The 12,359-nt window shown below is 39.1% G+C and overlaps 1 protein-coding gene across 1 annotated transcript in view; it reads left to right on the top strand.

The window, feature by feature from the left end:
• TRAIP (TRAF interacting protein) overlaps window positions 1–12,359 on the top strand; it is a 37,735-nt gene continuing 25,376 nt past the window's right edge. The window contains exons 1-4 of the mRNA XM_081851272.1: window positions 1–170; window positions 1,354–1,460; window positions 7,402–7,459; window positions 9,487–9,570. Coding sequence (XP_081707398.1) covers window positions 1,363–1,460; window positions 7,402–7,459; window positions 9,487–9,570 — 240 coding nt within the window. The 5' untranslated portion in view covers window positions 1–170; window positions 1,354–1,362. The remainder of the gene's footprint in view (window positions 171–1,353; window positions 1,461–7,401; window positions 7,460–9,486; window positions 9,571–12,359) is intronic.

Raw genomic sequence — 12,359 nt, 5'->3', positions numbered from 1 at the left:
ATAGGAACCAAATTTGAATCCGGCAACCAAAGTGAGGTTTGAACTGGAAACCGACAGGTTCATCGTTGGGCCTGATAGCGGCGGCTGCAGGGAGAGCGCTCCTTCCAGGGAAGCTTCCCGGGTTCAGGGCGGGGGAAGGAAGCTGGAGGACAAGAGCTCGAGACGGGCGGGTAAGCTTCGCGGGTCCCCTCGAGAGAAGTCTCTCCCCATCCCCAGCTCCGTCTCCCTGGAGCTGGGCGAGAGGACTGGCCCGTGGGCACTTTCTCTTCTCTTTGGTCACGGCTGCCAGCCTTTTATAGGCAGAGGCTCTGTGAGTTTGGGAAGCTGCCTAACTGTCCATTTTTATTCTTCTGTTCAGTCCCCGCCACCAAAGCTTCTTTCCCCACCACTTAAGGCTCGCGAGGCTAGTTATTCTTGGAGACACTGACTAGCCCAAGGTAGAGATTTAAAGGAGAGGTTCTTAACCTGTGGGCTTCAGCAGGTTTGTGGAGTTGGGGGGGGGAGAAATTATTATTATTATTATTATTTACCCTCTTCATTTCCTTCCTGTTGTTTTGAAAACGGTCTACAGGGAAGGGGAATCTGAGGAAGAGTTTGCAGCTTTCATCAAATTCTGAAAGCGGTCTGTGCTTGTTGAATCCTCATTTTGATAAGGGGCAGTACAGTGGTACCTCAGGTTACATACACTTCAGGTTACAGACTCCACTAACACAGAAATTGTACCTCGGGTTAAGAACTTTGCTTCAGGATGAGAACAGAAATTACGCGGCAGTGGAGTGGCAGCCCCATTAGCTAAAGTGGTACCTCAGGTTAAGAACAGTTTCAGGTTAAGAACGGACCTGCAGAACGAATTAAGTTCTTAACCCGAGGTACCACTGTACTTTGTCCTTATGTTTTGATAATACTTTGTTTGTAATGAATATCTGACCTATATCTTGCTGGCTAGTGGTAGTTGACGTACTGAACATCCCATATTACAGCTGGTGTTGCCCAGTTAAGTAACTGGCTGTGACAATGAAAGAGCTTCGGAGGGGAGTGTAAGGTGTTTTCGCTGGCTGTTTGGGACTATAGAGCAAAACCAGAAATGCAGGAAGGAATGCTTTCTCCTCTGGATTTTGCTGCTGTTATTTTTATCTAAGTTTTCAGTAACCTGGAATGTAGTGCAGGGCACAGAGAGATCATCAAGTGCAAATTCAGTTCTTCAGTGTACAGGTGGGGAAAGGGAAGCAGCATTCAGGATATGCCCTTGTGACTGTTTTCTTATTGGGCAGAACCTCTTTTAAGTTTGGTGTTTCTTTTTGCAGAGAGGCTGTTCCACATCTGAGTTTTTGCATCTTTTCCTTGATCTTGCAGTTGTAAAGGATGCCTATTCGTGCCCATTGTACCATCTGCTCAGATTTCTTTGATAATGAGAGGGATGTGGCAGCTATTCACTGTGGACATACTTTCCATCATTTATGGTGAGTACTGTATAAACAAATGGCAAAATTGGTGGAGGAAAGTTATTTAAGAACCTAAGCAACTCTTTTTTTTTTTACACATCAACTTTTCATTACATCTTATTTGTGAAATAATACTTGGAAACATCTTATTTTTTACTATTTATTCATTAAGAGCATTTTTAACCTGCCCTTGTTCAAATGATTCCAAGGCAGGTTACAATGGGAGCAAAAATAAGAGTAAGTGTAAGTAAAATATACAGTGGTGCTTCGCAAGATGAAAAGAATCCGTTCCGCGAGTCTCTTCATCTAGCGGTTTTTTTGTCTTGCGAAGCAACCCTACTAGCGGCTTAGCGGCTTATTAAAGGCTTAGCGGCTAAAAGGCTATTAGCGGCTTAGCAGCTTAGAAAAAGGGGGGGAAGTGGGGGGGATCGCAAGACTCGCAAGATGTTTTTGTCTTGCGAAGCAAGCCCATAGGGAAATTCGTCTTGCGAAGCGCCTCCAAAACGGAAAACCCTTTCGTCTAGCGGGTTTTTCATCTTGCGAGGCATTTGTCTTGCGGGGCACCACTGTACAGAATTTGAAAAATCCAACATGAAAGCACAATGAGTTATAACAATGAGCAAACATCTGGGCAAATAGAAGTTTATAGCTGGCTCCCAATTGTCAGCAATATTGGTGCCTGCCATACTTCAGAGGAGTAGGCTATTCTATAATAGGGGCACCTCCACAAAGGGTGCCATATCTTATGCCACCGCAGGATGGTGAGACAATGAAAAGGGCCTGTTCCTCCATATCTAAGGGCCCAGGCAGGCTGATATTATAGTTGTAGGTACAATAGAAAGAAGCATTAAGGCAAGTTTTTTTTGTTGTTGTTGGCTGGTGTCTTTGTGATTTAGGAGGGGGGGTGGATATGTTGATCATCAAGAAACTGCAGTTATAGAAACAGTGTGCTCGTTAGGAGTAGGACAATAATTTTTCTCTGCCTGATAAAATAGGTCTGTAACTCATTTCCTCAGTTTGTTGTGTCCTGCTTTTCCTTCTGTGTCACGGATGCCTGTCAAAATATTTGAGGACTAAAGGACCAGGTTCACAGTGGTACTGAGCCATTTCTAGCCTAATGCACTGTGTGCATATTTTATGCTACAGTGGTGCCTCGGGTTACAGATGCTTCAGGTTACAGACTCCGCTAACCCAGAAATAGAACATCGGGTTAAGAACTTTGCTTCATGATTAGAACAGAAATCGCGCAGCAACAGGAGGCCCCATTAGCTAAAGTAGTACCTCAGGTTAAGAACAGTTTCAGGTTAAGAACGGGATTGGGAAATGAATTTGTATCTTCAGATAAGGAGAGAAAAAGAGGAGTGGTTATATATATTAGAAACCAAATTGAAGCTCAACAAATTTTCAAGGATGAAGAGGGAAGGATAATAGCGGTTCGAATCAACTGGCAAGGAGAAAATTTGATAATAGTCGGGATCTATGCACCGAATGGAAATAAGACTGAATTCTACAAAGTTTTAGAAGAAAAGCTATTTGAATACATGGACCAGAAAATCATCTTAATGGGTGACTTGAATGGAGTGATCTCATTAGAAATGGACAGACTTAGGGAAGGAACAAGTAAAGAAGGGAAATTACCAAAATCTTTTTTTTCAATGATAAAAAGTTGCAATTTGATAGACATTTGGCGCCTCAAGCACCCATTAGACAAACAATTTACGTATTATTCCGAACCAAATCAGTCAATGTCAAGGATAGATCAGATTTGGATCTCGAGTGAATTGACACCAAGAACCCAACAGATAGAAATCCAACCGAAAGTAATTTCTGATCATAATCCAATAGAATTTGAATTAAGAAGCCTTGAAGAAAGAACTTTCAGATGGAGAATGAAAGATTATCTCTTAGACGACCAGAAAATAGTTGAAAAAGCGCAAAAGAAGCTAACAGAATATTTTGTAGACAACTGTAACAAAGGTATTAAGGCTAAAGTTGTTTGGGATGCCAGCAAGGCAGTAATGAGAGGATTCTTCATTCAGCAAAATTCAATCAAAAATAAAAATAGAGAAAAAGGTAAAAAAGAAATTTTGAAGCAAATAATGGATAATGAACAAAAATTAATTAAGAAACCAAACAATTTGAAGATAAAAGAAAAGATTAAAACCTTGCAAGCACAGTTTGCTATCATAATAAATAGAGAAGTAGAATGGAATATAAAGAAATTGAGACAAAGAAATTTTGAATTTGCGAATAAATCAGGAAAATGGCTTGCATGGCAAATAAAAAAAAGGAAGGAACAGAACACAATAAATAAGATTACAGTAGAAGGAGAAGAGGTAACCAATCCGAAGGAAATTAGAAAGGGGTTCTTGGATTATTATAGAAGACTATACAAAAATAGAGAAAGAAATAATTAGAGGAAAATAGAGAGATATCTGAAAGATAAAAAGGGGCAGAAAATCCCGACTGGAAAAAAAGAGCAACTGAATACCCCAATTGAAATAGAGGAGATAAAAGAGGCGATTAAAGAATTAAAAAGGGGAAAAGCTCCAGGGCCGGATGGATTCACCGCTTGTTATTATAAAGAAATGGAACCTACTTTGATAATGCCATTGAAGGAAGTGATGAACAACATCTTAAGAGAAGGAGAAATTCCGGAAACATGGAAGGAGGCATATATTACATTTATTCCAAAACAGAATTCAGATTTAACCCAAGTCAAAAATTATAGGCCGATCTCACTCCTAAATTCAGATTATAAAATATTCGCTGCGATCCTTGCAAAGAGGATGAAAAAGATTCTATTAGAAATTATACATAAAGACCAGGCGGGCTTCCTTCCAAGCAGACAGATGAAAGACAATATAAGAAATATAATTAATATGATGGAATATCTGTCTGTTAGGATTGACAAACAAGCCACAATGATGTTTGTCGATGCCGAAAAGGCATTCGATAATATAACATGGGACTTTATGTTGAAAAATTTAGAACATATGGAGATTGGCAAAGAGTTTCTTAACGGAATAAAAGCAATCTACACAGAACAAAAAGCCAAACTGAGTATAAATAATGTAGTCACAGAAGAAATAAGGATACAAAAAGGAACAAGACAGGGATGTCCACTTTCACCGTTACTTTTCATAACGGTATTAGAAGTTCTTTTGAATTTGATTAGACAAAATAAGGAAATAAAGGGTGTGACAATCGGTCAGAACGAATATAAGATCAAAGCGTTCGCAGATGACTTGGTAATAATGATCGAAGAACCAATAAGTACGGTAAAAGAAGTTTTGGAGGAAATGGAACAGTTTGGAAGTGTGGCAGGTTTTAAATTAAACAAGAAAAAAACAAAAATGATTGTGAAGAATATGGACCAAGATCAAATAGAAGTAATGCAACAAGAAACACAAATAGAGGTGGTTAAAAAGGTGAAATACCTGGGAATATGGATAACTCCCAAAAACATAGATTTATATAAAAACAACTATGAACCAGCGTGGAAGGAAATAAAAAAGGACCTGGAGGTGTGGGGAAAACTGAAATTGTCATTTTGGGGAAGGATCTCTACAATTAAAATGAATGTGCTTCCAAAGATATTATTTTTATTCCAGACCATCCCTATAATTAAGGGGAGTAAAATTTTTAAAGAGTGGCAAAGAGCGATTTCAAGATACATCTGGCAGGGCAAAAAGCCGAGAATTCAATTTAAATTGCTAACAGATACAAAAGAAAGAGGAGGCTTTGCCCTGCCAGATTTGAAACTGTATTATGAGGCATCATGTCTTTGCTGGGTGAAAGAGTGGATTAAACTAGAGAATAATGAATTGTTGGATTTAGAGGGGTTCGACAATAGATTTGGATGGCATGCCTATTTATGGCATGAGAAAAAGAGAGTCCATAAAGGCTTTGAGAACCACATCTTCCGGGGTCCTTTAATTGAGGTATGGGACAGGTATAAAAACCTATTAGAACCTAGAACACCACGTTGGTTATCACCTCTAGAAGTCATGAGTGTAAAGAGAACTAATATGAGAAGTAAATGGATAACATATGGTCAATTGTTATTTAAAGAAGAAGGAAAGTGGAAAATAAAACCGTATGAGCAGGTTAAAGAACATGTATATGATTGGTTGCACTACTTCCAAACAAATGAGATGTTTAAGAAAGATGGTAAAGAACGAGGTTTTGCGGATAAGGAATCAAAATTTCAAAATGAAGTTATAGATAATGACGGTAAAAATTTATCTAAAATGTACAAACTGTTGTTAGACTGGAATTTGGAAGATGAAGAAGTTAAGTCGGTGATGATTAGCTGGGACAGGGATGTGGGTCATAATATACAATTTGAGGATTGGGAGAAACTATGGAAGGAGGGTCTAAAATTCACTGCTTGTATGACGTTAAAAGAAAATATGATGAAGATGTTCTATAGATGGTATATGACACCGGTGAAATTAGCAAAAATGTACAAGACATGCAATAAGTGTTGGAAATGCAGGGATAAAGAGGGTACTTTCTATCACATGTGGTGGAAATGCAAGAAAGTGAAAGACTTCTGGGAGAAAATATACAATGAGTTAAAGAAGATCTTAAAATACACATTTTTAAAGAAGCCAGAAGTCTTTTTGTTGGGAATAGTAGGAAATGAGATAAAAAGGAAAGACTGCAAATTCTTTCGATATGCAATCACTGCCGCAAGAGTGTTACTGGCCCAGAAATGGAAACAACAAGAAATACCGACCGTGGAAGAGTGGAGAATGAAATTGTTAGATTACGCAGAGCTAGATAAATTGACAGGGAAGATTAGATACTTAAGAGACCAAAAGTTCATCAAGGACTGGGGGAAATTTGTGGAATATCTGGAATGTTTAAGTGAAGGACAGATGACGCTTAAGGGATTTAAAGAAGCACTGTAAAAAAGTAAGAAATATTGTCTAAAGGGAATAGAAAAAAAGAGATAAATAAGGTCAATATAAATTTGAGAAATGTGTAATTAAAATTATGACTATGGATGATTTACGGAACAGCTGAGGGAAGTCCAAAAGAGAAATAAGTTATGAAAACGATGTGAAATTAATGTATTTTGTTTTGTTTTGTTTTGTTTGTTGATGTTGATTAATAAAAATTATATGGGGGAAAAAAAGAACGGACCTCCAGAATGAATTAAGTTCTTAACCCGAGGTACCACTGTATTTCCTATATTGAAGATATGTCCAAATGAGTGTTTCAAGTCAAACTCTATATATTCCTAAGACATATCCATATCCTATTCATTTATCACGATTTGTATCACTTTATAATCATATCACAAGTGAGCCTGGATGCCTTGTACCACTCATTGTCTACCAAGCTAAATACTGTCCCAATGGCAACGGCAATAATACTTAAGATGTTCAGCACTGTGATGTTGCAAACTGAAATTTACCTGAGACTGACATACTGAAATATATTATCATATAATGATAATACATTTAATGTTAATGGCTTCTTTTTTATATGCATGCATATAGATTTGTTTATCAAGCTATGTTTTAGTCACCAACACAGTTATTAAGTGTTAGAGCTATTAGAAGCACAAGATAGCCTATTACTGAATTTACTTGTATCAAACCTTAACATGCCAATTTTCAATTTCAAGTTTGGTGCAAAAAATCAAAGAATGTGAATTCACTGCATTGCCCCATTGAATAAAAGTATCTGTACAGTTTCTGGTTGCCATCTGAACAAGTTTACCCATGAATAAACATGTATGTTAACTAATTATATCATTTTCAATGCATTAAAATGAATATTCTCCTATTTTAAATGAGAATTCTCTAATATTCTCATTAATTGAGAATATTCTCGAGAATATTCTCCAAAAGATTATTCTCGAGAATTTAACATCACTACCTGTGTGGTTCATGTTAAGAAGCACCATTTGTCAACAATCACTTTGTCATCTCTTCCCCTCTAGCCTCATCCAGTGGTTTGACACAGCACCTAGTCGGACTTGTCCACAATGCAGAATCCAGGTGAGTCTTCAGCCTATGCTCACTGAAATAATCTGTCATATTTCGTCGTCTTTACCATATGAGTACTTTGCCTTCCAAGGCTGAGGAGTTCTGTTTCAGTAACGACCTGTCCAGACTGAGTGGAGGGGTGTGGTCAGAAGAGAATGAAAGACTACCCAAATGAGAGAAGGTAACTTTGGAGAAGGGGCCCATCAACCTTGCGTCCTTGAAGCATAAGGTCATGGAATTACTATAAAGGTTTTATGGGGGGGCACTCCTGCGCGCGCTCTCTCTCTCTATATATATGCTATTGGATTGAATCTTACCATTGCTTTGCTTTTACCAAAGCTTAGCATGTACTGGGAAGTGTATGCTAGATCATATCTCTTCAGTTAGAAGGTTCATTGCTTTCACTTTAAGTACTGTAAGTTCAGCATTCAACTGATTTAGAATTCATCTTTTATTGGCAGAGGATTTTGATGGCCTCAGCACAGAGGTCCAAATCTGGAGAAAGTTGATTATGTTTGGGACCCACTAAAATCAATAGGACAAGTTAGCTGTGATTGGTTGGTTGATTGATTTTCGGTTAATTTCAGTGAGATTTATTTATCTGTTTTAGAATATTTTAATCTGACTTTATAGCATTGAGACACTCTCAAAGCAGCTTAGAAAATATTCTCGCAATAAAAATCACATTCAGGTCTGGTATCAGGATTAGAAATAACACGGTGTCTCCATGGTGCTAGGGTTATTCGGGTGGCATTTCCTGCTCTGATCCTTGGTGTTGCTCTTTGGTTTTTGCCTACTAAGCAGCAGCTTCCATTTATGTCCTCTGGGAGTGCGACTAAGCAGCTGGATCTCAATGAGCCCATGATAGAGGAAGGTCTTCCATTGCAGATAGTCTCGAGTATGAGTAGCTTTCTTCAGATTCTTCTTCAGAGCCCCTTCTCTTTGAAATTACTAAATCTAAGCCACTAGCTAGCTAGCTGTACAAGTAGCTGCAGTTAGTTTTTGACTTCTGTTTCTTGAACATCCCTTTGTGGATAATGGAAATAGGAATGGGGATGCTGTAGATACAAGGAAAAATCAAAAGTCCTGCCGCATATACATGAGCTGTTATATGTAAATGAGCTTTTGGGATGGTGGCCATAAGTGTGGTGTACCCTGTTAATACGGCAATAATTAGAGTCGAGACCTTTGGTATTTGGCTGTTACAATGTTATTTATTAGCTTCAAAGGAACACCAGTGTGCAGGTGCCAAGCTGCGTGTTGCCTTCTTATTTGTCTTTTTCAGTCCTTGCCAGGTCTTAGCCCTTGTTGCTCTTCTGACTTGTTGATTCCCTCTGTTCTTTGCCGCCTCTCGCATCTTTGGGTTACCATGGAGCTATCGTGAAATAACATCTTATGTAGCTGTAACTATGCAATTAGCTGGTGTCATGACTGTATATAATACTTAAAACACAAAGCGGTAGCTGCATGGGGGAGGTGGAGAGAGCTATGAAATTCAATTTTGGTAATATTTTTTTCCTCATAAAGCAAGCAGCACGTACTTGGATTTGGCACAGCGTGAACTTAGCCTCAGCTGCTGAGCTAAAGCTGCCAGAGAACAAATTGCACTTGGTTCCAAGGTGCTTGAATTGTTTTGTCAAAATTCCAAAATTTTGTGCTGGAATAATGGCTCCACACTTGGAAAGTCTGTTACTGAAATTCTGAGCCAAAGAATTTCATAGCGGCAGTAGCGATGTGAAGTGCATCATATGCTACATTGCAATATGCTAGACGGGTCACATTAATATCCCTTGCTGTGCCTGATGCCCAACAGAACTGTCTTTCCTCCAAGCCCTGTGCTATAGAATATGGTTTCTAGTAAACACAAGCAATCATCCTGATTCAAGGTCAAGGGGTGTGTGGGTGTGGGTGTATTAGATTAGATGTGTCTTCTGAAATCTCAATATTTATATTGTCTTGAAACATCATTTCCCATCTTATTGCAACAGGCACCTCCTTTTTCACAGTCATGTCCTTATTCTTTCACATGTTACATGTAGGTTGGCAAAAGACACATAATCAACAAACTGTTCTTTGATGTTGCCCTGGAGGAACAGACAGGACTGGATGCAGAAAGTCTACAGGTATGTATGTGCAACAGCTTGCTCCCATCAGCTATGTTTTTTTTTAAAAAAAATCTTCCCTGTAAATATTTGCTGTCATTGGCTAGGCATAGGATCAAAGGTGAATCTGCTTCTGCACTTGTTTCTGCTTCTGGAGGCCCACCTCAGTTAGACTCTACATGACCTCAGATCTTCAGGTTTAAAAATGCTTTCATTTTAAGAGCAAGTTGACATGAAAGGAATTCTATCAATTTCTTCCAATTTTCTGCCATTCAGACTCCTTTCAAAGAGCATGGCCTTCTTAATTATGTTTGTTTTTGTTAGCCTCTTCCTATTATCCTCGGATATTGTGCAGATCAGGAGTAACACAGCTATGTTAAAGTCTGGAGGCTGAATGGAATGTTGTTCTAGTTGCCTGTAGGAACGAGTGGAGAGAGGATAGTTTGCAGTCTTTGCAATGCTCATTGGGTGGAAGCTGTTAAAAGAATACGGTCTGTTTATAGTCTTCATCTGACAACTCGGCACATAGTTACATTTTTACTGTTCCTCAGTGTTATCAGTTAGCTTGCTCTGTGAGATCTTTTGATCCACAATAAGAGAAAGAGACATTTAAAAAATAATACAAAAATTAGATTGCACAGTGTGTATGGGTGTAGGATATATAATAATGTTACAAGACTTGGAAAAACATAGGCTATAATCTTATGATACATACTGTGTTACGAATAAATATTTAAGACAAGCTTCATCTGGGAAGGTACATCAATTATAGTGCAATCCTATATGTGTTTACTTTGAAATAAACCCAATTAGGTTAGAACCAATGGAACCTACTCTAAGGTGAATGTCTGTGGGATTGCAGCCTTAACGTGTTTGAGATCACTACTGTGCTGGCAATGAGAAATCCTGAATGCAAAATCATGGCGCTAAAGCGCTGTGTACTCTCAACAATAATTTATCCTTGGCAAAATGCTATTTCCTCTGTATCTTAGCCATTTAAAAAGTCTCCATTGACCTTGATATAATAGGACTCTTCTACCCTCTTGTGTTTAAAGTTAGCATGTGCTATGGTTGTCATAATTAGAATTTCCATGACAACAAGTTTTGTGTCTGTGTGCCTAATTCCCTGATATAGGTAACAGTTCCATCAGAAATAAAGCTGTCATATTCACATAAAAGAGACTAAAAGCAACCTGATAAATGTGGTCAATAAACAAGGTAGTTGCATAGATTAAAAAATAACTTGATGCACGTAAAAGCTCTCTTTATATTTACTAGGATTTCTTTAAGCATATTATTCAGTAGGTGCACTATTCAACAAAGGAAAGTTATTACAGATAAGGATGACTGAGAATTAAATGTGTTCCTGTCATAGCAACAACATATCTTGAGTACCTTAAGTAACAGTTCAGCCAATCGGCAAAGTGAATACTGAAACACTTCTAAAAGAAAATGGCTTATGCTAGCACACCTAGAGAGCCATAGAAAGCATTAGTTCACTTGAATGAAGCAGCAGTTGTTTGCCAGGTGTTACTCTTGAGCTGCAAAATACTGAAAACCACATTTTTTTTCAGAGTAGGATGGCATGGCAATAAAGAGAAACACCATCTCTTGGTTTGCTTCCTGTTATAACAAGAACATTCTTGCCTGTAAGTTGGCAGCTGCTAATAGTTATTAGCATATATAGCACTAATGTTAGTTTTGTATTGTGGATGCTACAAGTCCATGGAATTGAGGGGGGTCAACTATCTTGCTCCAATATTTAGAGGGGTAGATGTGTTGGTCTGTTGCAGCAATTGGTCTGTTGTGACACCTTAGACTGACAAATTTAGTATGGTATAAGTTTTTTGTGGGCTAAAGTCCACTTATTTGCGACCCTTTAAGGTGCCCCAAGTCTCTAATTGCCCCCCAACTTGTCACTGGCATAAATTTTTTAACCATTAATGTATGTACAAATAGCCCACGCATTGCCCAGTTTCCCTTAAATAAAAATGATCCACATTCTAAATTAGTTATGGGCTGGGGTACCACCATAAAGGCTCCTTCTACCTTCACTGCTTCCTTTCTCTGCTTCCAAACTTAGCATTCGCACCAGGTTTCTTCATAATTCCACATAGCTGATTTCCTTTCCCTGATATGCTTCCCGAACATGAAATGAACCCTGGGCTGCCTCTTTCGTTGCACTTTCTGGATCCCAGTTGATTTGGTAGAGACCTCATTCCCTTTCTTCTGTCACATCAAACTTGGCAACACTTTCTCCTCCATGTTTTATTCTAGGATCAGCCCTTCCTCTCGTCCCATTTTGATATAAAGGGAAAGGGACCCCTGACCATTAGGTCCAGTCGTGGCCAACTCTGGGGTTGCGGCGCTCATCTCGCTTTATTGGCCGAGGGAGCCGGCGTACAGCTTCCGGGTCATGTGGCCAGCATGACTAAGCCACTTCTGGCGAACCAGAGCAGCGCACGGAAACGCCGTTTACCTTCCCGCTGGAGTGGTACCTATTTATCTACTTGCACTTCGTACTTTCAAACTGCTAGGTTGGCAGGAGCAGGGACCGAGCAACAGGAGCTCACCCCGTCGTGGGGATTTGAACCGCCGACCTTCTGATCAGAAAGCCCTAGGCTCTGTGGTTTAACACACGGCACCACCTGCGTCCCTCCCATTTTAATATAGCTCCATACAAATGGAGGGCAGGCATAAGCCCTCTTCATCTCTGCCCTAAGCTTCCCTTATCAACCTCCAGGCAGTCTACTGAGCTGCATCATTGAGATTCCTATAAAACACATCTCTTCTTTACTTCAATGGAAGAG

This window comes from Podarcis erhardii (genome assembly GCF_964252035.2).
Source record: "Podarcis erhardii genome assembly, chromosome: 2".
Lineage (NCBI taxonomy): Eukaryota > Metazoa > Chordata > Lepidosauria > Squamata > Lacertidae > Podarcis > Podarcis erhardii.
The sequence above is the reverse complement of the archived record's forward strand: the minus strand, read 5'-3'. Positions and strand labels throughout refer to the sequence as shown.